The sequence below is a fragment of the Poeciliopsis prolifica genome, unplaced genomic scaffold, assembly GCF_027474105.1.
Source record: "Poeciliopsis prolifica strain line A6 unplaced genomic scaffold, Auburn_PproV2 SCAFFOLD243, whole genome shotgun sequence".
NCBI classification, from domain to species: Eukaryota; Metazoa; Chordata; class Actinopteri; order Cyprinodontiformes; family Poeciliidae; genus Poeciliopsis; species Poeciliopsis prolifica.
The window spans coordinates 69,741-96,543 of NW_026562618.1; the positions used below are offsets into that span (position 1 = coordinate 69,741).

At 36.3% G+C, this 26,803-nt stretch overlaps 1 protein-coding gene, 1 non-coding gene and 1 pseudogene across 2 annotated transcripts; 2 read left to right on the forward strand and 1 right to left on the reverse strand.

The window, feature by feature from the left end:
* Nucleotides 1–13,784, reverse strand: part of LOC129357351 (voltage-dependent L-type calcium channel subunit beta-1-like) — a 39,752-nt pseudogene extending 25,968 nt beyond the window's left edge.
* Nucleotides 7,122–7,193, forward strand: trnac-gca (transfer RNA cysteine (anticodon GCA)). Its single transcript has one exon. It is a non-coding gene; the product is annotated as a tRNA-Cys (tRNA).
* Nucleotides 13,785–18,524: 4,740 nt separating the features above from the next.
* LOC129357348 (60S ribosomal protein L19) lies at nucleotides 18,525–21,954 on the forward strand. The gene is made up of 6 exons (XM_055026646.1): nucleotides 18,525–18,552; nucleotides 18,877–18,983; nucleotides 21,078–21,200; nucleotides 21,285–21,405; nucleotides 21,514–21,624; nucleotides 21,760–21,954. Exons 1-6 carry the CDS (start codon nucleotides 18,548–18,550, stop codon nucleotides 21,881–21,883), a joined length of 591 nt encoding a protein of 196 aa, XP_054882621.1. The 5' UTR covers nucleotides 18,525–18,547; the 3' UTR covers nucleotides 21,884–21,954.
* The last annotated feature ends 4,849 nt before the right edge of the window (nucleotides 21,955–26,803 follow it).

The window sequence follows — 26,803 nt, forward strand, 5'->3', positions numbered from 1 at the left end:
ATCAGAAATCAATATTTGGTGGAAAAAAACAGGTTTTCAATGGGGTTCAGTGCAGTGGACTCTTAATTTTTTCCAGAGCTGTATATGCATTCAACTCTTGCCATCTTTCAACCACATTTGCAATGCAGTGAAAAAGCATTTACCCCTCATAGATTTTTATTTCTATGGTTAACAAGAAAAAGTTTGTTTTAACTCAATAAAACAACTGTCCACCAACCTCAAAAGCAACAACTGATTCAAGAGCTGATGAAACACAAATTCATTGACGTCGTTCATTCATTTTTAAAGCTTTGAGACGCCAGAGAACCTCAGCAGGAGTTATGATCCACAAATAAAGGGAATATGAAAAGGCGGCCAACCAAAATTACTCCAAGACAACATCAATAACTGATCCAGGTCGTCACAAAAACCCAGAACAAACTCTAAATCAATCCAGGTCTCATTATTGACAGTTGAAATCAGAGTTAATGGTTGAACTAATCCAAACACCAATCTGGTCTTAAGTTTAAATTCACAATTCAAAGTCCACTCTGAATGTCTAAAAAAAATAGCTAATCAAAATATTTTTTGGATGGTCTAGTCAAAGTCTTGTCTTCAGATTGACTGAAATACAAAGTGAAGGTTTCATTTAAAGTTGCCATTGTGCCACCATCAGGAGTGGCACAATTTTAGAGAAAATTACATTTTCAAATGAAAACCAGTTTGGTTTGGTAAGTTTGTTTTAATTTAGCAAGACTGCATTTTGCATTTACTCAGGTCTGGAAAAATGTCTGAAACTATCAAAAGTATGAAACCTTTAAGTGTGACAAAAATGGGTAAAAAAAGAGGGAAAAATCCAAAAGATAAAAAACAATTTTTTACAGATTGATCTCAATATTGATGTAAACTTTTTCACTTTCAAACTTCAAGTAATGTTAGTCAAAAGAAAATAAATATTTCATCTTGTTCCATAACAATGGTTGATAGATTAGCTAACTGACATCCCTCCCTCTCTGAACCATTTTGCATAAAGCAAAAACATCTAACTTGAGGGATGCTCACTGACTTTAGGGTTCAGAAAGAAAAACCAAAAATGAAAAATGCAATTGAGGGAAAACAACAAATCTGTGGACAAACCGATGCAAAAACCTAACAGCTGAAATGGCAGATAAATTTGGTTCTGATAGAAAGGTGTCAGAAAACACAATGCATCAGCGTTTGTGGCGTTCTGACATGTGGGAGCCCAGGCTACTCGATCGAAGCAGACGGCATTTTGCTGTTATTCCAGCTGGATCTTTGAATATGCGTGTTGAATATGCGGAGGACACATTGGTTCAGGATGAAACACGAGAACAATTCCAGCTACTTAGGACAAGGTAAGGTTTTTTGGGGCCTGGGAGATAAAGTGAACAATAAATAATAAACGAGTGATGCAATAATGTCATAAGATGTGCTTTTGTTTAGGATTTTTAAAACACAAAAGACAAAAAAAGTTTAACAGTAATATCCACTTTGAATCAGACAGAAAAAGACAGTATTGAGTTTGTTGAGGTATTCACAAACCAAAGAAAAGAGTATGACTTCAGTTTTGATGCATTTGAAAAAGCTAAAAGTATTCGATGTGTTGTTAGTCAAAGAACAAATATACAATTTAAAATTTACTGATTAAGTTGTACTCCGTAAATTATTACGAACGAAGTAAGACAAACGTGACCTAAACTGGACCGCTCAAATAAATTCCCCAAATCCAACCCAAATGAAGCAATTAATGGATATGATAAACAAGCAAGTTACTCTTGAAAGAAAAAACAATTATTGAAAATAAAAACAACTTCCAGTAACCATGTTTCCACTCCAATCGGCACAAAACTTTTTCTGCTAATGTGGAAAAAACACAATTTTGGAATTGCAGTCTTTCTATTAAATAATAAACACAATTAAAACTGTTCACAAAGTAAGTAACTTTGTGATGTCGCACCATCGTCATCATCCTACCACTTCCTGTCGTCTTCTTTGTCATTTCCACCAGTAGTAACATCCGGTTGTTGGACACATGCCTTGTGTGATGTGAAAAAAGTGTTTCCACTGAAGAAAACCTCTTAGTCAATGTAGAAGCCGCCACTGTCAACTTGGTAAGTAACCCAGTCAATATCAAGCAGTTGGTCATAATGTTATGGCTAATCAACTTAATTACTCGATTTCTCCTCCGTCTTCAGTCAAAACAACGTAGAGAATCTTTAAGTGATTTTGTCAAACAAACAAATATGGCAACTCTTTCTGGGAACCAGCTTGTCAGATGTGACTATTTTGGGGTTTATGGCAGTCAGAGAGAGAGCTGGAAGTCTGAGCTCGCCACTTTAAGAGCTCAATCTTTTTAAATATATTGCTTGGAACATGCAACATATTATGAGATTGTAAACATAAATGCAGATATTTGCAATTTCTAATTTCAAGACATATGAAAACCCAGTTAGCTACAAGTTTACATTGAGGTTGTACAGCTGGATAGACTGAACCTGCGCCTGTGGAGGAACATGGAAAAGCCCCCCTGAAATGGTGATGGTGCTGGGAAGACTGGTGCACCGACGCAGCCACTGGGACAGGAGGTCTAATTAAAAACACAGCGCCTTTTGAGCAGCTGTAACACGGCCCAAAATGGAAACTGCTGGTACAGTCAGAACATGGGAAGCAAAGAAAAATACAAACCAGGATGGCACAGAAAGATCCACTTAATCTGTCAACGGAAATATATCTGAAGTTTTAAAACTCTGTCCTTCCATTTCAGTCAGATGTAGCCAAACTTTACTTCTTACCATTACGGGCCTTGGAATCCTCTCGGTCCGCTCCATGCCTCGTTTGCCAGGCTCGCTGCACCCCGGCAAACCAAGGGGACAACGCCAGAGTCCACTCTATTCGAGTGTGTGTGTGTGCGTGTGTGTGTGAGAGAGACGTCTGTATGTCAATTTAGCAAGTACATGAGTGTGTGGTGGTGTGTGATAAAGTAGACTGCCAGAAAAGTGTTTGAAACTAAGAGAGCGCACTCTCAACCTCCGGCCGCACGCGGACGCGCACACGCCCACCTCCACAACCCCCCGAGGAGCGCGTACAGTGTCGAAGCTGGCTATAGGGGCACCAGGGGGGGTCGGGTTGCAGGACTTGTGCTACATTTGCAATCTGGGTAAATATATTTAGCCCTGGCAGGACAGAAATGGACGTGAACACGCTGAGACCCAGAAGGAAGTTTGGTATGCAGTCGTCAGCCATTCAGAGGCCCAGCTGACCAGAGAGAGAGAGAGAGAGAAAACAGAGAGAAAACCGGGCGGTGGCAAGGATTTTTGCACTGCCATCCCCCCACTTCCACTTTTTCTTCCTTTGAACTTTTGCTACAAGGTCATTCTCCCCAACTTCTCACTTTGTAGTTTGTCCCTTTGTGTATCTTTTGGATAGAGCGAAATCATCCGGGGGATTCAGGGAACTGCAGACATGAAGCTCAGTTTACCAGTTTACAGTGACTCACCCTACATCAGGCATGCTGAACTCAATTTAATTCTCAGCCAAATCCAGATCATGAATGCATATCTTATCTTATTCATTTTTTATTAATTTCTCATTTATTTTATCAAGTACCACCATCCAATTAAATAAGTAGCTAAAAACATGTTTATTCAAATAAAAAACTCTAACAATTATAAAACAATGTAAACATTTGTAATTATTTAAATGTGTCTTTTGGTCAGCCAAAACAATTTGCTAATGGACTTTAGAAAAAAAAAAAAAAAAAAGTATGCATTTATATTTTCATTTAATTTATATATATTTCATTCAAAATGTATCAAATGATGCATAAATTATTATTATTATTATTTTTATTTTTTTTTTTACCATTTTTGAAACTTGTGTTCCTCAGGACAAAGCAAGGTTTGACTCTGTCCACAAGAGGGCGACCTTTGACCCACCAAGGGAGGTTTCTCAATGCCTAACCTTTTCCACCTTTTCGTTTGTACAAAAAAAATAAAGAAATAAAAAAATGCAAAGCCTGTAGATCTGAATATAATGTTTTGAAATGTCTAGGAGATGTTTTCTCCACGTCTGCATTTCAATTAATAATAAATTGTCCTGAAACCTTTAGATTGTATGACCATTTAATGAATCTCTGAGTGTTTTTTTATGATTTGATGTAAAGAGAAACATTAAATTATCATTAATTTTTTCATTGACACCCTCCTCGGTCTCATTCAGAGCAACAGGAAGCAACCGTCCAACCTCATGCTGCAGGCAGCCGTTTGCCTGGTGTTTTTGTGTTTTTGTTCAACTTGTCGCCCAAAACTTAGGAGACGTGTGAGCGTGCGGGCCGCGCCCTCGCCTGGCACTCAGGAGCCAGAAGAAGGACACACACACACACACACGTGCGTGCGAACGCGAACCTGTCGAAACATCCTCTGCTTCGTCTCCACATCCCACCGTTGCTTCGTCTCCACATCCCACCGTTGCTTCGTCTCCACATCCCACCGTTGCTTCGTCTCCACATCCCACCGTTGCTTCGTCTCCACATCCCACCGTTGCTTCGTCTCCACATCCCACCGTTGCTCGCACGCAGGGGGAAGATTCAGCAACCCGGTTGCCATAGAAACCAGGCCGAGTGTACCAACAGGCTCTGCCATCGGTTGATTGTGGCTCCGATGCGTTTGTGTGCTCGCGACCGAGCGAGCGTGTGCTGGCGTGGGCGTGTGCGAGACTGTAAAGCCTATACGGGGCTGTGCTCTCAGTGGTTATGTGAGGCCATATTTACAAAATCCTATATGTTGCCTGAAAGGGTGTTGCTTTTATTTATTTATTTTTTGGTTTTGTTTTTTTTTTGTCTGGCAATTTTGAGCCAACTGAATGTGTGTTAAAAAAAATAAAAATGTGCCATAGATTTTGAAAATCAAAGCGCAAAATGCAATGCAGCAACATGAGAGATAGAGGATGTGCTGATTACACACATCATCTGCAGCATGTTTAATCATAGTAAGATAAATACTATCTTACTGCCGGGGTGTCGTCTTCTCTGCTCTGAGTTAATGAAGGACGTGGCAGTGGGAAGGGCAGCGTGTGCGGGCGAGAATGCTGCTAACCTTTAGAAACCACAGGAGACTTCAGCTCCCTGTGTGCACCGACAGTGATGGGATTTTTTTTTTTTTTAAAGCAGTGCCAGAACCAAACAGTTAAATGTCATACAGCGCCGAGCACATCAGTTCCTCTCTGAAATGAAGAGGTCAGACTGAAAAAGAGTGGCTCGTTTAGCCATGTCACCACATGGCTTTCAGAAATGTCATGTCCAGACACAGAAGGCTGCACAGGTCATGATGAGAGTGCGATGCCTTACTCCAGCCTTCCTGTGGTGGAAATATATTACTGTTCACACAGAATGCATTGATAGCAGAACCAAAACACCTGCATGCTGGGTCTGGATCAAGCAGAAGGGTTCATTTTGGATTAAATCCAAGATTTAATATTTAATATCTAAGTCAGATATGTTCAAAGAGCAGCCCAGAGGCCATTTGTGGCCCTTGAGATGATTCAATTTAGTTTGCCAGTTTAGACGGTTTAGACATCGTTTTAGATTTTAAAACGATTTTAGGATGCAGCCTTTTGAAAAAGACAGAAAATGTTTGCTTTTAATTTGATTTAATTCATGCTAAAAACCAATCTTACTAAGATTAAGACCAGAGCATCCCCATCTGATAAAATATTCAAAATAATGCAAAATAATACTGTTCTTGTTGCCAACATAGACAAACAGAAAATGTTGAAAAATATGATCAACCTCAGAAAATTAGGATACGGTTTACTGTTTTTTGTTTTTTTTTATCTGGTTAACCTGCCAACCATTTTTTTCTCCTGCCATGACTTGCCAGGAGAAATGTGACTGCCATCATGTTTAGTTTCAGGTACAAATTATGATTAAAAACCTGATGCTTCCATAGATACGGAACAAAAACTGCAACATTTGTTACATTTTCAGCAGCTGCAGTTTTCTATTGTGTCAAACTACCCAAATCATTAAAAAAAAAAAAAATCCTGTTCCCCTCCTCGCCTGTGGTGGCGCTGCATCAAGAATTACTGCAGGAAATGACAGGAAAGCCTCAGAAGAAGATACAAAATACAACTTCCTTCTTTACAAATGTACACAAAAATGGATTTCTCTTTTGTCTTTTCTATTTCCAGTGTTTGTTTTGGTTATATTTAACCATGTAGGGACAAAACAATCAGCACATCAGCCCAGTTTTAAACTCCTTACGCTTTCGTCGTTCAGAGAATAGACTTTAAGATACTTTTGTTTGTTTATAATTTTCAGAACAGCACCAAAATACTTTAAAAATCTGTTAAAGAACTCTTAAAACCCATATTTAAGTTAAATCGCTGGCGTTTTGGCATTAGATGCCAAAAAGTTAAAGCTATACTTTAAATAAATTAAATTTAAGGCTTCGTAATTAAGGAGTAGTGCAGAGAGTAAGGAGATTATGAGTGAAATGTTACCTGTCGGACAAAGCTGTTCGAGGTGGTGTCAGAAGATGTGCTCCCATCTGAGCGCTTAAATCGGCTCTTCCTCTTGGCATACTTTCCCTGAAAAGATTGAGGGAAAAAAAAGTTGAGTCATTCATCAGTCTCATAATTAACCCGACACATTTCTGAGAAACCCTCGTTTCCGGGGAGCTTGATGGCCATTAACATTTGGAAGACCATTTGTGAAAGCCTCTGAAAACGATCAGGCAGTCAAGATGGAGCCAAGAGATAAAGCGGCAAGAGTCCCAGACCACAGAGGAAGTCAACCAAAGAAAATGTGCCCACAGCCTTCACGACCGCCATCTATTACTCGCTATTTTTCATGTGATTCGATGCTGTAATCTGATTGGTAGACCTCTGGCAGATGGCCTTTCTGGGTTACGCTGAGGCCACACATTGCATTAGGAGCCTTCCCAGCTCGCATTGTCATGGTTACACAATACAGTCTAATCATATTTGTTGACAATTAGGGGGCCGCCTATTTAAGCGTGAAAAGAGGACAGCTGGTGAAGAACAAACACAATGGATCAATACAGCAACAGCATGCGCACTTCATTCAGGTATGGCTTTGTTTCCTCCCGGTGTTCATGTTTCACGGGGGTATAGCTCAGTGGTAGAGCATTTGACTGCAGATCAAGAGGTCTCCGGTTCAAATCCGGATGCCCCCTGCTTTTCCAGCTCTGAGCCATAAGGTGTATTACACACAACACAGCATGACAGGAGTACATTTTATCTTGTTTACACAAATCTCCTGCACCTAAAATGAGTCATGCACAAATGCAATGCATTAAAATAACCAGCCTATAGTGCATTTTAACAGAAACTGTTCATAACCGGGACCTCGCATATTTTTTCCGCAGGCAAATTCTTAACGTAAGCCTCGTTTGGTTCATTACTCACACCCTGAGAGGCAATTATATTCATGCACAACTGAATGCACACACTTTCTTACAGTAACCCAGTCATCCTTTCAAATCTCCTACACGCAATGAGCAACTGCCTCAAAAGTCCCCTGTGCTTGACTTGCAGATTACACAGACAGATTAACAAGGAACCTGTAATAAGCGACCTGCGCCGGTGTTTTGTCATCACAGTCACACAGTGTCCAATGTGCATAAAGGAGGCCGTCACAACGCCTTAAAGCAAACACACTCGGTCAGGAGGGAGCAGATATGAGGGAAACACATTAACTGAATTTATCTCAAGCCTCCTGCTGAACTACAAGTTATGTTTGTTTGATGTAGAAAAGAGGAATCGAAAGCTGCTTCTAAGGAGTTTCTCTGTAACTCCAGCACTTTTGCCACATTTTATAACATTGCAAACTTATTCCAAAACCAATTTGATCGTTGCTTTTCTTTCTCAAAAAGCTAAGTTTGGACATTTTTGTTAAGTAATATAAAAAAATTTTTTTTTAAATTGCTGCCAAAGCAAACGCTGTGAATACTTGAGAAAATGTGATTTGTCTAATTCCAATAAATGAGCAAAAAACTTAATAACCTAGTTTGACATTCTGATAATGGGACAGTGAAATGCTGTAAATATTTTCTGGATTATGATTTGCATCAACGTGGGTTTATTGTGAGTGTTTTTATTTTTACTTCAGTATGGAATGGTTAAAAATGACCAACATAATCAATAATTCAATCAAATCTGCTGGTTTATAGCAGGAGTTTGCTTTTTCTTTCTAAGTGGATATATAAAGTGGACACACTCTTGTTAAAGTGCCAAGCTTTTGTGGAATATTCTTGAATATTATTGACAGGAAAACGAGTATAATAGAGGAATACATTGAGAAATTCAATGATTGTGCAAAGACCTGGTTGCATAAGTATGCACACTTTTGATTTAATTACAGCTTTCAGACATGAAAAAAGATGAAAGGGTTGTGAATATTTTCTGGTAAATTTAAAACAGACAATATAAGACACATCATCAAAATGCATGAGCAACTGTACTTTGTTTTGTTCAAGAGCAAAAATAGAGCATGATGTCAGACTCCACCTACACAGAATCTTCACAAATCCTGTTCTCCAACTTTTGCAAAAAATGAGAAAGACAAACACAAGTCAATAATGTTGATTTTCAGCTTTGTTCTTAACCACCTATCAATACAGTGTGTAGATTTATAAAGCAAGATGCAATCACCACATTTCAAAACGCTGCAATTTTACATGAGGGAAATTGTCATATACTCTTGTTTTACTTGATCTATCGTCTTCCCTGTTCTGGTTTTTCATTTGAAAAAAGTTCTGCCCTTTTCCCTTCATTTTTATAAGAGAGTACCTCAATTTTTACTTTTGAAGAAAATAATAAAACATATTCAATCAAGGTATAATGAAGGATATTGATTCAGAATAGGTTGTATCTTTACAAAGTTAATATACACAAAATATTTTATTGCCTGTTTTCTGTTAAAGATGTATACAGATAGTTGATTGATGCTAAATTGCTTATATCAAATTGATTTTTGAGAGAAGAGGTAAAACATACAAGACTTTATTCTTCCAACTCCTTCTTTTCATTCAAAACTGTTATTTATGTCAACATGTGGCAAGATGATTTTAAACTGTACATTACATAAATAAAAATAAAATGTATGTAAGCATGTTTGTTCACCTTTGGACTTAATTGGAAAACATATTTTTAAAGTGTAGAAAAAGTAAATTTTATACAACGTAAACAGGACTGACTCAAGAAGTTACATTTTTAACATCTTAATTGTCAATCTACTCAATTCGGTCTTCTTTTAAAGACTAAAAAAAAGCTTCTATTCTCTATAAAAGTTACATTTTTACAGCTACTGTTATGTCATTTCAGTCTGAACCCAAAGTTCATTAAAATCAAGGCTGCAATTGTTTTCTTAATGTTTTGTTACCCATCTTTTGCCGTCCGCTAACTATCCTTAAGATGTTAATAATTAAACAGATAATATTAGCTTGTGATGGCTGACATGTTTGCTCCTGTAATTCTCCTGAATGACTGTTTTACATCAGAACATCAAACAACGAGCATTTTTTTGGTATCTTTAACAAGCCTATCAAAGACATTTGAATCAAGATATTATTTTAGATGAAATTATAAATGGAGGTCATTTCACTTCTTTGTCATTTTTGCAACTTTGACATGTAAAACACAGACAGAAAATATTGGATTCTAGATGAATGTTTTGATTTCTTTTTAAAACATTAAGAAGGTTTAACTCCTGCAGTCTCTAAAACGTCAGAGCAAGTTCAGCGTTGATGAAGTGTCGCTCCATTAGACACAAACGCAACAGAAGAAGACCATAAGCTTTCGTTGCCTCCATTTTAGATGTTCAGCTTGTTAGGGGAAAAAGAAAGAAGTGGGGGTGGGGGGTGAATGTCACATTTCCATCAGTACCAATTACTGGAGCTGTTTAAATAACTGCAGTGGAGTCATTTAATCCTGGGCAGTGAAAGCTTCTTTTATGCGTTCACAAAAAGACAACAGCCAAATGTTTCCCCATATCAGCACTTTGAGGCTCATGTTTCCTGCGCTTCACTCTTTTCTAAATTAACTCAAATATTATTTATTTATTTTATTTATTATTTATATATTATCATTATTTATTTATTTTTTTATTTATTTTTGCTGATGCCTGTATCTCCAGCAGTTTCAGTTTTGCCCTTCATTCATACTTTTAGAGATTTTTTTTGCATGTAGATGTTTCAAAGTGCGATTTCAAATAATTTTCTCCAACTGAAACCCTTTCCTGCACTTTTAGTGTAAATGATAAGTGAAAACAAGTCTTCAGGTGTAAATTAAATAAGTAATTTATACAAAAGGATTCTTGTTTTCCTTTTATAATCAAATATTTAGGTTAAAGTTTGTGGTTTGTCTTGGATTTTCCTATTTATATAGCCAGTGTTGTGTATTGTTGCTATACAATATTTATTTGTAATCTTAATGAATTATGATTTAATTAATGATGCAATAGATCTTAAAAGAATATAAGTGACAGAAAATCACCTTTTCCTTCACATTTTATGCATGTTATGACCTTTTTCCACATTTCACAAAATAAAAATCAAAAACTTCCAACATATTTGATTTAGATTTAAAACAATATTGCATGCAATGCTTTCTTAGAAACTAAAATGTTTTGCATTTATATTCAAATCACAGTTGAATGACCGTTTCTTCTAATCACAGCTGAAAAGCGAGTGTCTCTACCAGCTTTATAGATCTCTAAAATTTTATTTCTGCATATTGTTCAGAAAAAAAACTAAATGTTTTTGAAATTGGATGGAAAGTATTTGTGTACATGTATCTCGCAGTTTTGTCAAAATATCTCAATGAGGTTTAGATTGAGTGCATTATAATGGTCAGATTATTAAAGTAAAAACAGATGTAAATAAATGACAAACTTGCAGTTTGTTCCAAATTATTATTGTCCTTTAAGATCTAATTGAAACTGCTGGTTGACGCAGGCGCTGAATAAATAAATAACTGATCTTCAGTTCAGTTTTCGCGACTGCTTGCTTAGAAAGAGCAATAAATGCACCTCAGTTTTGAACATTTCACCAAAATTTTTAATTTCCACAGTAAAAAAAGATGTCATTAGCGTTCCCAAAATGAGATTTTGATTGCATCAAGTACATTTGGTTGCAACAACCTATTAGTGTCTGAACGCCTGTCGAGCAAGAAATGATGCATTGCCACCAAATATATTAGCAATTAAGATGTTAGATGAAGCAATATCACAGCAGATGAGAGAAGGGAGAAGCTAACTCATGCTTTGTTAGATGCTCAATATGGAGCGTGGATGATCTGTGAAAAGCCGCTGCAGCTGAACGTAGCTGTGTTCATGTCAGGAAAGGGCAGAGAAATGCCACAGGAAGTAGGGAGGGGAGGCTTCCTGTTGGTAAACATCCTCCCAGATTAGGAGTGTGATTAAGCAGGGTGTGAGAGACGGACCGGCTGGCAGGTGGTTTGGGGTGCAGCGACAAACCCAACCCGATTTTCTTAATTCTGGGATCAGCCGATATTCAGATGTGAAACCAATCGTATTTATCAATCTTATCTACCTCGGCAAAGGTCTAAAAATCAACTAGTGTCCTCTATTGCTCTGCTGGGAGAGAAGTTTTACTGACAGACTCGCCATCGGGTCATGTTTGTATGTTTGCATTTAACAATCCCACTGTTGTCAAATCAGCGACATTCTTGCTAAATTTAACAACATTTTTAGACAAAAAAAAAAAAAGACCAAATCACAATTAGCAGGTCAGGGTTTTTAGAGATCTCTAATTGACAATCAGGAAGAAAACTGCACCCCTATTAACTGGAAAACCTCTAAAAGCTGAAGTACGTAACTTTTATTTTTAAAAATAAATAAAATGATATATATATATTTACATATTTCTTGAAACTGTCACTATGTTGTGACGGTATGGTATGAGAAAAAAATCAAGCACATCGCCCTTTTCCCAAGAGCTCCAGTGCTAATTAGAAATAACCAATCAGAACCAGGTGACGGGTCTTGGAGCTGTCAATCAAGCCTGTGTGCACACTGCTCATTCCCCAGTTGCTCAGACAAGTTAGAATAGCCTCTAATGATGGCAGATAAACAGTTTTTCTGTCACTGTAAGTTGTTTCTTCACCAATAGCACATTTAATGAAACAAGTTTTGTCATGGTAAGTTATTTCTCCACTAATATGACATTTTGCAGCATGTTTATGAGTTGATTGACAGCTCTAGACCTGCCTCCTGCCTCTGTTTCTGCAGACGGCGTTAGTAGTTCAGAGTATTATGTGTCTCATATTTTACTATCACAACATGGAGAATTTTAACAAATACTTAAAAAACAAATTTGTTCAATAAAAGTTACATTCTCCAGCTTGTTCTCTTTTATACAGAATTCCTAATCCAATATTCTGCTCAGATTACAACTGCAGATCTACAGGCACAATCTTTAATCTAAGAAACCCTTCTGCTCTGAATTCGGATGAGTTCTCTGCCCACAGTCCATCTCTCCAGAAGTACTGAAAAATTCAGGATATTAGAGCTTCTCGTCTGCACGGTCAACATGCGCTTTCCGTTTGATTGATAGGAGGAGCATACTTAAAACACAATAAAAGGACAAAATAAGACCAAACACCCTGCTGCCTGGACAAGAAGGCTGTCCATCTGTTTCTCGCCACAGTCTCACTCCACAGATAGAGATCAGATTTCTAAAAACAGACATGATGAGGTGAGATGGTGATGTGATGGTGATAGTGGGACACTCGTAGGGAAGAACTGGAAGGAGCTGAGGGGGATGAGAGAGATGAGAGGGAGCTGGTAAGAGTGGGAGTAAAGTGGAGAGAGCAGGATCTGGCATGGTTTGAAGCGCTGGTTGTCTCTGATGAGGTGATTTTTTTTCTACTCTCTCTCTTCTCTAGAGAGACAATGACTGAGCTCAGCGTGGGTGTGTTTGTTCTAGATATTCTCATTTTTTCATCAATTTAAAGACTTATGACTAAACATGCCCACGTTACACACAAATCTTTAAAAACTGACACCTTGAAAGGAAACTGGATCAAGTTTTTATTCTAATAACACTGGATTTAATCTCCCTAAATTATGATCTAACAGGTTTAGCTGAACATTTTGCTCCCCGTGCCAACATGTGTTTTTCCATTTGATCGGATCAGCAGTTTGTTTGGGGTATAACAGATTAATTAAACAAAGGTGTGGTTTTCCTCAGAATCAGCCTCAAGCGCAACAACACGGTCTTACATCTCCAAGATCATTTCAAAAAACAAAACAGAGAAAACTCGAAAGAGCTGCCACCCTCTACAAAACCACCCGGGTGTTCCTGTTCCCTCAGTAATTTTTGATTCAATTGATGCTTAATGAGCGCAGAGGCGATTCAAGCGACCGGAGAGCGCCGAACAACCTGTTAATCTCCAGAAGTGAAACAGCTTTGCGCATCTAAAAGGCAGCTCACTCCAAAAGGAAAAAAAAAATCATAATTATTAGCTTTTTTCCCCCCCTCCCTCTCATTCTGTTGTCTTACCTGCGTGTGCGGATGGTGGTCGATCATGCCCATGGGGATCTCCTGGTTTGGGGTCGAAGGCGTCCTGGACATACTACTACTTTTCTGTACCATTTGATTTCACTTTTTAAAGAATCTCTTTCAGTTGTCGTTTGTTTATGATGCTGTGGACGGAGTCATCTTTCTTTCTGTCCAGGGGAGGGGAGAACTCGGAGATGGATCTGAGCTGGCTGGTTAAAATAATGGCAACAGCTGCTTGCCTCCCTCCAGCCTTCAGCGTTACACACTGGCGCACTGAGCGCCGACACGGCCGTCAAGTGTGCGGAATGACGCACGGACGCATCCGGTTGGAGAAACTTTTTTTTTTTTTTAATTTCATTTTTCTTTTCTTTTTTTTTTTATCAGTCCACTTGTAGTAATAATAATACTAATTATTATTAAGTGATTAACAATAATTGGGTGCACGTATTGAAAAAAAATAGTGGTAAAAACAAAACTCAGACATTTTGGATCATTCTCAGAATTTTTTTAGGAAAAAAAAAACGTGAACATTTCTGAGTTTAAAAAGTCGAGAATTTAGAAAAGAAAAATCGAAAAATTTGAAATTAATTTCATAAAACATCTACAAAAAACAATAAAATTTCTATGTTTGAATATTTGCTTTTTTTCTTAAAAAACCTCAAATTTTTAGATTAATCTCGGTAGAATTCTAAAAAAAACAAAAAAATCGAATGTTATCTGGAGAAGTATTTTTTTAATTTATTCATAATAATAAATAAATAAAATAAAACTCTTATTCTGTAAGGTTTGTTGTTCTGCTCACTATTCACTCCTTACAAAGAGAACAATGAAAAAACCACAGTTTCTATGTTTAAAATAACATTTATAATGAATTCCAGATCCATTTATAATATATATGTAGAAAAATAAAGAAGTAATTTTCCATATTTTGTATACATTTGACATGGATGTGTTGAACAAACTACATTAGAATAATGGTTTGTTATATTACAGACTATATAAGTTTGTAATATAGCTATCAGATTTTTCAGATGAATAATACAATCTGAAAATATTTTTTGGAAGACGAATTATTCAATATTGAATCAAACAGCTAAACTGGTTGCCATGAAGATTTCAGAATCATTTCTTTCTGGGAACTTAAAACTTGTCTAACCTCCTGTAGCAACAGGCTGTGCTACACAAATAAAGCTAGATAATGAAATATTTCCTGCTGCTCTTGTAATGTTTTTATTTTCTGGCCACATTATTATGGTAAGCCCTTAGGCTTTTATTTTGAAGGACGCATGCTCCAGCTACCGGCGTGTTTCTGTGTTTTTGTCCGCTTTTACATGGTTTGTGCTGCTTGTGAGAGATCAACAGACTCCATCCAGCTGGAGGCTGTGGTCCACGCCCCGATGAAATGACTCCACCTTCACTGAGTGAGTGATGAGCGAGCAGCAGAGCTCCGTGTAATGAAGGCCAGGCCACACAGGGCTGTAATGATGCAGAAAATGTTCGTCTTCTGCTTTAGTTTATGAAGTAGAGCAGGAAGCCATCACAATCTGAAGAAACAAACATGTGGTTTTACACTGAGCGCATTGTTCTCTCCAGGGACACGGATGACCTGATGCTGACCTCACATGACAAAAGAAACACCAGGAAGTATTTTATAAAATTCATTTTTGATTTCTATCTGTCAACAATTTTTATTTCCAAAATGCCTCTGTATTTATTTTTTTTTTCAGTTTTACTTTATTTAAAGGATTGGTAGTATTATTTATTTCCCAAGCGCATAATACCAATTATTACCAATTATTACAGCAATTATTATAAAGTTACTATAACTTTATATTGCAGTAATATTTGACATATTGCTAAATATGTCAAATATGATTTTAAAGGAATTTAACTTTGTAATTTAATGCCTTGAAATTGGGCCTCTGTCTCTTTAAAAACCGCTGATTTTTAGGAAGTCACGTTAAAAGTGCGCTTTGTATTAACCCTTTAGTAGCGTATAATGAGATGTGAAGTTCTACCTGGTGTTTGCTAATTGCTGCTGGCTAGTCTGAAGGAGCTGAGTTGGAAAATGCTGTGGAGGTCCACCACAGAAATTTTGCACAGCTGAATGGTTGCCATGGAGATTCAAGGATTTTGCATGAAAGAATCAATGCAAGACTCCATGTGTGTTTTTGATGAGAGAATAATGTTATATCAAGGTGGAAAGGTAAGAAAAGTTCATTTTTCTCAATATTACATTAATAAAAGCACTCTGTGAAGTATATGCATTTTGAAATTGAGGAAAAACTCATAGAAATTTAATAGTAAAACCACAAAGCTGTTAAACAGTAATCAATGGGCTGCATACTCTAATAATGATGAATACTTATAAATGAGACTGTCTCTGGAGAGTAATACTCTGCCCACATAACGGTATTAAGATAAAAATGTGTGCGATAGAGACACTTTTCCATCATGCAGTCGGTATCAGAGCTGATGGACCAAACACCCACAACCTTATATCTTCTGTTTCTGCAGATTGTTTGTCCGGTGAGGTGGTGGGAGGAAGCTTAAAACCAATTTTCCTCTTTTTAAAAGAATCAACAAATCTTTTAAAGTGGCTTTGGAGGTAGATATCTTCCTGTGACTTTGCTGTCTTGGCTGCTGGGGAAAGAGAAACAAAGTTCAAAATGACATTTCTAGTTTGTTGATATTCTTCCTGGAAGGTTCTGTGAATTATAATAATCCACAATTTAGAGTTTTGCTGTTGAGCTGCTCCAGATTGCAGGTTATTTTCATATATTTGGAACAAACTGAGTGTATAGTTAGCAAATCTTTAAATCATGCTATCTATATCTTACTAAAACTTTGTGGACAATACATGTTTCTTTTGAAGTGAATGTATTATGCAAAATTGATATTTGGGTTTGACTTCTTCTAAAAGCAGCCTAAGGACTTTGAAAAAAAAAAAACCCACAGTGTTTGTTTTAGCAATAAGTTAATATTTTTGTGACTGGAGCGTTTCAAAAACCTCCTGATTGTTGAGTCACATTGCGCTGTTACCCAGAAACCCAACTCAAGCTGAGTTCCAGCATGTCTGATCAGCAGGTTTTACTGCTGTGTGCAAATAAGGAAGCACAAAAGGTCACCTATAAGGAAAATACTCCTTGGTATTACTACTCTTGAGTAAAATGTCTGGATTCTGGAGTAACTTCATTAAATTAAGAACAAACATGTTTTAACCAAAAATTCACCAGACATATGTTTTATATTGAAAGAACTGATTTGGAAAACTTTTCTTTTTTTGCCTGCTTTTATTTTGCAATTATATTATTTATATAATTATTGCATGTCTTAAAATACCATCATTTTTGGTCCATCTAATTATGTATTTTTAACTATTAAATAATTGATGTTCTGGTCAGTAGTTACTCACTTAGTTTTTTTAACAGAGACTTTTTTTATTCTTGTATGGCCACTTATTACTTTTACTTGAAGTACTGCTTTACTTACTTGAGTAAAACCTTTGGATACTCTGCCCAAAACTAGATTTAGATCTCATTATATTTCTGACTGAATTTTATCATTTACAATTAAAGTGGGATCAAATTACATTTCTGGTTATCAAGCATTAAATTGATCAGTTTCTGTTAGTAGAAATAAAATAGAAGCTTATTTTTTGCTCTAATTTTGGTTGTATTATAAAAATTCAGAGAAATAAAATTCTTCTTGTTGATAAAATAAATATTGCAATACTGTAATCAGTTACCTGATTTCCACATCATTACTGGGAACTAAATGTGACCTTGAAATGTACTTTTCAACAACTGACTTTAAAATCGGATGCACCACAACCAATCTCAATCAAGGAAGTATCTTCAGATGCTTCCAAATATCACAACTCATAAAAGAGCTTTCTTCTGAACAGAAAGCAGGTCATCATCACATATTAAAACATCTAAATAAGCTTCTTGGATTTATTTTTCTGCTGCATTGGACATTGCTGATGAATCCTCTGTAAAGTTTTATTCGCTGCTCTCTGAGTTACATGAGGTGAAGACGTCACAGAGAGGTCCTTATGCACCCACGCTGTAAGCCTGCAGCCTCCATGTGGTGACGGGATGGTGCTCCAGAAGGTCGAGGACAGAACGATCGCTAGTCAAATTGTACTGTACCAGTTGGCTATTTTTACAAGAGTCTTTCTAAGTACCACCCGCTACACCAACACACTGTTCTCACTTCCTCCTCTTAATGGATGACACTTAAAAAATAAAAGATTTTTTCTTCTTCTTCTTTTTTTTTTTTTTTGCTCTCTTGAAATGCTCTGAATAATTAAATATTTTCTGCATATTTTAGACTTAAATGTGGTCATGGATGTTAACTGTTCACTGTAATGCAATTTGCTTATTTATTCATTTTATTATAAGAATGAAAGAGTAAATTTAACAAACTCATGCTAATACATTATCATTTTTAAAGCCAATATGAAATAATAAGCCAAAAGTTACATTGTTAAAATAATCACTCACATCTGAACACACAGAAACATTAGAGAGTTTTATGCTTTTTTTTAGTCATTTAATGGTTTAAAATAAGAACACAAATTGAATTGTAATGCTTACCACATACTATTAGCATTTAGTCTGTTCTGTTTTCTATGATCTCAAAAATAGGACTTATAGATACTTGTTGATTCTTGTTTCAATGGCGCCCTCTCGTGTTCATACAGATATGTGGTACAGATTGACCCATAATGCATTGCGAACGCATCGGCTCGTACTAATATTTTGAGAGACAGGCACGGGGGTCGCCAGTTAAGCACAGTTTTTAACGTAGCTTTATTTAGTCATATTTACACGTAGTTGATCTTTAGATATATAATTTATAAGCTTTGAATTTTGTAGTAGTAACAGCTAAGTTTCACTTTGATTAAAACGAAGTTGCTTCATGATAACAAATGGACGCTCCTCTAAAAATGGTATCTTCCGGTCTGCCTCTCAAGCCTTTTTTCTACTGAAGTAGCAGCCATGAGGTAGGAGCGCAGCTGATAGCATGATAAAAGTCACAATTTAACTGTTTAAATACACAAAAGAATATCGTGTTTGAAAAAATAATAAATCCAAGTTTGTTCTTGACACATATTTCTGTTTCAGTCATTATTCCAGGCTTACATTTGACACATTTACGCCTTTTTATGCAACACGATGTAGCGACAGGGAGCCATGTTGGCAGCCTGCTAGCCACCGGGTAGTTAGCAGTTAGCTGTGTCGTTAGCATCTGGGGTATTGTTGAATAGATGGATAAATACACATGGATAAATGTCATAATCTTCCGAACCCGTGTTTTGTTGTTACAGCATGCTCAGGCTCCAGAAGAGGCTGGCCTCCAGCGTCCTCCGCTGCGGAAAGAAGAAAGTGTGGCTCGACCCCAACGAGACAAATGAGATCGCTAACGCCAACTCCCGTAATAATTTTTTAATTTGCCTTTCTGTCTTGATTCTTAAGAAACACGTTTGCAGTTGCATTATCCTCTTATCTCTTGGTTGCAAATGGCTCAAAATGCGTGTACTGTTCCATTCTTAAACTCACAATCTTTGGCAATATATCTGTCTGCAAAGCTTTCCAGCAGGAGTCTTGAGCTACTTGTTAAGCTTTCATGTTAAAAAACGTCGTTTAGTTCAGGAAAAAATGTGATGCCAGAATTATGGATGCCGATTTAAAAATAAGAAGAGTTAGGCTTCTAAAAACTGGGATTCAAGTATTGTCCAAATCCAAAGTTTCTCAAAAATATCATGAAATTGTCATCAATGTTTTGTGCTTCTTTCTTCTTACAATCAATCAGCAACAATCAAGGTTGATTTGTTGCTGTAAATCCTGAATCATTAAGTTTGAAAAGGAATCATTCTGCTTGAATTATTCTAAAATAAAACCAGAAAGTTATGTCCAGAAATTAAATAATGGTACTTTCTGTGTTTTATTATTGCTGAACTTGTCCGGGCATGTATCAAATCAGATTGTCTTTAACATGGAGATAGTTAAACATTAACAAATCATTAACTTGGTTAAAAATCTTTGAGTTTTGTTTGACCAAATTATCAGTGATAGACCCTGGGTTTATCTTTACCAGGAATGAAAGAAATGAGTTTTTATTTTTACATTAGCCGTGGAGATTCTTCAAACTGCAATATTGTGAAAAAAGTTGCTCTAGGGAACAATTACATAAGGATTCTCAAGTTAAGCTGCTGGAGTGAAAATAGCAGCTGCATCCAATAATGATTGTAGTAATCCAATATTCGATAGAATATTCTGGTGATTGAGTAATCCTACATAAAGAGTCACATTCTAAAAAAAACTACTTACAAATGTACAAAACAGTATTCAAGTAAACAACCCATTTAACTGGTCTTTTTAAATAACCCTTTATTACTTGAAATGCAAACCTCCATTTCAGTTTCAATTTTGATGTGACAGACTGATTAATTCCAACTATTATAAATAATTTAAATATTCTCTCATAAGATTAGATTCTGTCTTATCTCATTTAAGACAGAATCATAGCAACAAATAAAAGTTTAATCTCTTCTTTTGCTGTGCTTTTATCTTTATTGCGCTTATAGAAAGAGCTGCATCGTTTTTTTTTTTCAAAACTTTAGACTGTTACTTAATGTCCTGCCAGGTAGCCTCTACAATCAGTTGTTACATGCAACCAGAAGATACCATTTTTAAAATCTGTAACACGATAGATTATCACACATTTAGGTTAATCTATTGTGAAAAGCGAACATGAATCATTTCCATCGGACAGTGCAGACAAGTTTGATGTATGCGCAGGATGTTTTCTGTTAGGGTTCTGCAATATCAAACACACGCTTTTGCTGAAAGCTATTTCCTCACAATGTTTCTCCTGTTTAATTTAATTGTCTCCATACTTTTGACTGTCATTCTCTGGGTGATTTGATTTGGTTCTCTCTCCTTTCATAGCTAAAAATAGCACCTACTATACACATGTCAACATAACAGGGGTTAGCGGAAGTAACACAAATTATCCAAGAAATCAATTCAGCTCTGATTGAGTTCAAATGTTTTCTTGCATTTATTTAATGTAGGGGGATGTTGTACTGTCTTGGTATTGAGATACAAAAACTGAGGTAATTCACAAACTTTAACCTCTGTTCAGTGTTTTTCAAAGTGGTGGCCACTAGAGGGGGCTAAAGGAGCCTCAGAATGCTGGAAGTATGGTGTTGAAATGTTATGTGCTTGTTTCACCATGTTCATCTTTCTGAAGCATCCAGCAGCAGCTTCAAAAAAACTATTCCTTCAAGTAAAATCAGAAGGAATGAGGCAGCATTTATACTAAATAAATAATTAATTAATAATAAATGAAAGTGAGAAAGCCATTTTAAAAAAATAATGTTACTTGACATTTTGTAGCATTGGCTATAAGTTTTCGAAGGGGGATAGTCGTGAGTGATCTTTTAATCTGATATAATCCTAATTTGCATTTGTAGTTTCCCAGTTTTCTTTCTTTTGTTAAATGTTTTGTTTGTTTATTTTTCAGGCCAGCAGATCCGTAAACTGGTCAAAGATGGTCTTATCATCAGGAAACCTGTGACGGTCCATTCCAGGGCCCGGTGCCGCAAGAACACGCTGGCACGCCGCAAGGGAAGGCACATGGGAACCGGTATGTTGAGGCTTCTTTTGTTTTTTTAAGAAAATGGCAACAAAACAAAAAAACTAAATTTTTGTGATTAATTTTCATAATCAGGTAAGAGAAAGGGTACAGCCAACGCCCGTATGCCGGAGAAGCTTTGCTGGATGCGTCGCATGAGGATCCTGCGTCGTCTGCTGCGTCGCTACAGGGAGGCCAAAAAAATCGACAGACACATGTAGGTTTCCACCATTTTTCCTTGTTGTCTCAAGCTAACTGGAATGTTATGATATGAGCTTCTATATCCTGATTCTTTTTCATTTTGCCCTTTTTACATTTCCTTCAGGTACCACAGCCTCTATCTGAGGGCAAAGGGTAACGTTTTCAAGAATAAGCGTATCCTAATGGAGCACATCCACAAGCTGAAGGCTGACAAGGCCCGCAAGAAGCTCCTGGCGTAAGTATCCTGTGCAGACAGGATTTACATAGAGCAATATTGTCATCTAACTAGTTTGTGGTATTTTTAAAACACTTAATTCAAAGAAATTGTTTACAAAGCAGTGAAATGATGGTGGTTCTGATCTTTGCGTAGCGATCAGGCCGAGGCTCGTCGTACCAAGACGAAGGAGGCTCGTAAGCGCAGAGAGGAGCGCCTCCAGGCCAAGAAGGAGGAGTTCATTAAGAGCCTATCCAAGGAGGAGGAGACCAAGAAATAGTCTGGTTCTTTTTGTTCCACCTGACTGTGCCAGCTGTCAAGCGCTGATAATAAAAAGTGTACATAAAGACAGTTGCTGCTGTTCTTTCTTCTTTACAATGCATTTGAGCAAAAGGCTGGAAAGGTAGAAATTTATTAATTTATTTATCAAATAATCATTAATAGTGGTGATTTACTGAAAGAATATACTTAGAGCTAATATTGTCATTTTTTTAATATTGCAAAATGTTCTACCCCAAACTCAAACATCAGTTTTAGCTGATGTTTCAAATCCAATAAAAATCTCTTAAGCATCTTTTGCTTTCCAATTATTAACTAGTTTATTGAAAAACTAGTCACCAGATCAGCTCTACATTATTGATAGCTACAGATGCTTCCTTTGAAGTTTAGATAATACAATTTTTGTTTTATGTCGGGAAAGGAATTTAAAAGCTAAAGTGGTTAAAACAAAAATCTACTGAATGCCATTTTTAATTGATTAATGCAGCCCTCGATTATTATTAAAATCTGTTTTCTTTTTTTGGTAAATCTTAATGGGTCAATTTTATTTGTTTTTAAATCATTAGTCAAGATCAGTACAAATTTCTGAGAAGTCATGAATGTATCTGATTTTAAAAAAATATTTGCAGATCAAATTTTCTACGATTGAATATTGCTTCTCAATCTGCTTTGATTTTTAAAGCCTCACAAAACATTTGAAGTGGGAACTAAAAATAGTGAATCTTCATTGAACTTGTTTTTAGTTTATCAAGATTATCTTGGAATTTCATCTTCAGTGCAGATAAAGTTGGAACATTACGCAGAAGCTGTTCTTTCTGTTGTTCAGGTGGCTAAAAGAGACTCGCTATCACATTTTCCACATGAACAGAAGTTTTACGTGTTTAGCAAACACATTTTGTTCTTTTGCCTGGCTATAAAAATATGGGTTTCTATTTTGAGTTTATGAAATGTTTGCTAAGCAAAGCTGTGGTGAAGACAGGAGCAAATACTGTTAACAAGTGAGATTGTACAACCAGCTGTCCAACCATTACAGCTTTGTCTGTTTTCCTCCCTATGCATATTTAGTTTTTAAATCTATGATTTACATTGGGTAAAAGCCAATAGCACTTTACTCGTGTTTCTGTATTCTGTTTACTTTCTCAGTTGGAAGGGAGGAATACTGCAAGAGAAACATCCTTTATCCTCACTGAGTGCAGAACCACTATGGTTAGTCCAATGCAGTCTGTAATGTTTAGATGCCTAGAACGTCTTCTAATAATTTTTTTTTTAGCATTTTCAATAAAATAGAAATTAATTAACTGAGAATTACACTTTCAGAGCTTGTTTTAAGTGAATATTTCTTAATATTGATTTTAAAATGTACTAGTTAGTAGCATCTGAGGGTTTAATGCTATTCTACATTGGACCTTGCAGCAGAACAATTCACATAAAACATCCAAACTGGATTTGTAAAGGATCAAGAAGGCAAATCATTTCTTAAAGATTTGTGTTCTTAGCATAAAAGCCAAATCAACAGCAGGAAGATGCTCCAAATACGCAAACTACCATTTCTGCAAAGGTGATACATAAATTCATCCTCAAATATGACCAACTTGTTTGTTGTATTATCATTTTACTCAAAAATCAATTAATAATTCCACAATGTTAGGATTCCCATAATTAAAAAGGCATAATTTTAAACAGTGAAAGCTGCAGTATGTAACTTTTATACATTATTTACTGTTCTATGTGCTGATAGAGGAAAATAACAACTTACTGTTCCAGGAAAACGGTTTCTTCTCCTGGCTCTGATTGGTTGTCAGAAAAAGACAGTTTCAACTAATACATAAAAAAAATATTTTTAATAAAAGTTGCTTAGTGCAGTCTTAAAAAGTCAGTTCTTTTTTCTTTTTTGACATCTCAAGTTAAGCCTAGAAATATTATTAACAAGAGGTTATTGTAAATAACAGCTTGTAATGGCGTATTTATGCCCCTATAAACCAAATTCAAGGTTTCAGATGATGCAAGGTCAATTCTTTCATTGTTTTTGATGATATATGTCTATATACCATTTTTATAATCAGGAAAGGCAATACAGTCACTTGATTGTTCCTGGGAAATTCAAAATGCCTCCATCAGGCAAGAGTGTTTTACTTGCAAATTTAGAATATTTGCATCATTACGCAAACATACAAGGTACTGAATCTCTTATAACATCTACAGTATTTGACATACAAAGCAAATAAATCATTGACATGTTGTAGTTAAGATTGAGGGACATTCAAGGTTAATGGAGAATAGAAGACAACGCTGGCTGTAGTGTTTACTTCTCAAAAAAAAAAAAAAAGAAAGAAAAAGGAGCTGCCCATTACCCTGTTCTTCCTCCCAGTTCTGTTTCCCATAAAGTCTGGTTTCAATTCAATGAAGTGAATTTAATTTATTCCAAAGCTCCAGACATGTTGACTTCCCTCCCACAGTCCAAAAACATGCTGGGAAGGTTCACTGGTCTCTTCAATTGCCCTTTAACCTGAGAATGAGTTGTTGTTTGTCATCTGTTGCCCAGACAATCTATCTATGATGTAGCCCTTCTTTCACCCAATGATTACTTGAGTTCGGCATTATACCCTAGCAAATCAATACAGCACACACTAAACACTTTTATATTTAAAATTAGGTTTAAGCCTTCAAAATAGGGAGCAAGTTAACAAATAAATATTTATGTTTTGTGCAAATGGATCATACTTGGGTTTTGGTTCAAGTCAAATTTCCTCTGAAACATTTGTAAAAAACCTGCCAAATGACATAAAAAGCAGCCCAAATTTGACCAAAGCTGTTGTTTTCCTCAGCCAATGTGTTCAAAAGCAGCCCAACCTGGCAACACTGAATGGGACCAGAACAGATCCGTCATGTTCCCCAAAGGGCTGGTCAGCTGAATCAGACATTACCCCATTTAGAAAAACAGAAAGCAAGTCTGGAATTACTTCAGTATGGATAGGATGGACCACTATCCACAATTACAGGAATAATAATATCTGATCTAGAGAATCCTGCAGTAAAACGTCCAGCCAGGTTGCTGCATGTTTTCGTATTCATCCAATACTGAGTACAAAAATCACTGATACAGGTACTTTTTTATGCATCATCAAACTTCTGATGTTCCTCCTTCCTTCTATCAGAAAGGCCCCTTCTTTGATTTATTACCCCCCACACATTCCTTTCACTCCTGTTTTGCTTTGTGCTAATAAAAAAGACAATCGCTGGAGCAGAGTCAGAACGGCTGGCAGGAGCCAGGCTGTCAGACTGTGCTTTTCCCTTTTGCAGAAGGCTTAATAGAAAACTTATAAACATTGTCTGTGGTTCTCTTTTTATGTAGGTTGGGAAAATACCAATCATACTTCAATGACATATCAACATGATTTGTATAAAAGTTTCTCCAAATAATTAAGTGCAAAATCAAAACAAAACCTGTTTTGAGGTAAAACTAAGAAGCTGCAATACAAAAATAAAAGAAAATTTCAATAGGAAATATGAAACTAAAGTATTGATCTTTCCAAACTAATATCCATTCGATGTTGATATCGACTTGGTATCAATATTATAGATAATTTGGACGAACCTTCCAACCTCAGTTTGTAACATTAAGCCCAATCTAGGGTTACGCATTGGGAAGTAATCCAAAGAGTACCTGCAGTTCACATCAACAAATAAACTGATTGAATAGACCTAGTCAAAGTCTGAATGTCAATCCCATTGATATGTTGTAGCATGACCAGCCATTTCTGTTTAAAGACCTGCAGGTGTGGCTGAATTAGAACAAGAAAAGTGAATCTGTTTTCCAGATACATTGAATAATGTATCCAGCCAATCAGATTGGTAACTTTCAGTTCTGATCATGTCCAACACAACATTTCTATTTCCAATGGACATGTAGTTAAGGAAATTTAATAGACTACAAAAGCTACTGAGGCACATATATGATTAGATTACATCAAAAATGTAAACTATTGAATCAGAGGGGATGTGCAACACATGTTTCAGATTTTTATTTTTCAAAGAATATTTTTTTTTCCAGTCCACAACTATGCCTTACTTTGAATTGGTCCTTCATAAAATCTCATTAAAATACCCTGAGGTTTGGGGTTGCATAGTGATAAAATGAGAAACTAACATTTGGGGTTTGTGCCTGCTTCTCTTCTCTTCACAGAAATGTAGGAATATTTTTAACATAAACTGTTTCATTAGAAATGCTTTTCTCAATAATTTTAAAACATTTTTTTATTTTTTTTTTTAATGAGAAGTGGTGACAGGGTGTGGTTTAAGCTCTCTTTAAGAATGTGAGGTTCAGGGAACAGAGCCAGAAGAGAGACTGACAAACACAGCGAGGAAACCCTGTGGTTCACGTAGTATCATTCTGAAAAGCATGGAGTGGAGTATTTTTAAAAAAAATGACCCAAACAACAACAAAAAAAGCTTTTCACATTAATACTTTTCAAAATCTTTCCATTTGCAAGTTTATTTTGATATTATCATCTTTTACTCCTGACTTCATTTGACTTCATTTGATGAAAAAACACAAGATGGATTCCTTTTGTTTATTACATATTTTATTTTGGTGTTAGATGCTTTAACCAAGTCCTTCACAAGAGGCAAATTCACTGAGAGGAACTCAAGTCATGTTTTTCTTTTATTTCTGTAGTTAAAAGGGAAATAAGTCATTTCTTCCTTCTGCTTTCACACATATAGTTGACATGGAAGCCATCTCAATGGCTGAAAACAAATCAAGAAAGAAGTGGCAGACCTGAAAGAACATCAAGATCAGGAGAAGGACATTGAATGCGATAGTTTGTAAATAAAAACAACATGGAGAGGCAACACACTAGTGTTCCAGTACATGTGTTCATCCAAGAAATCCCAGTGGACAGGGTGGAGGATACATGGGAAA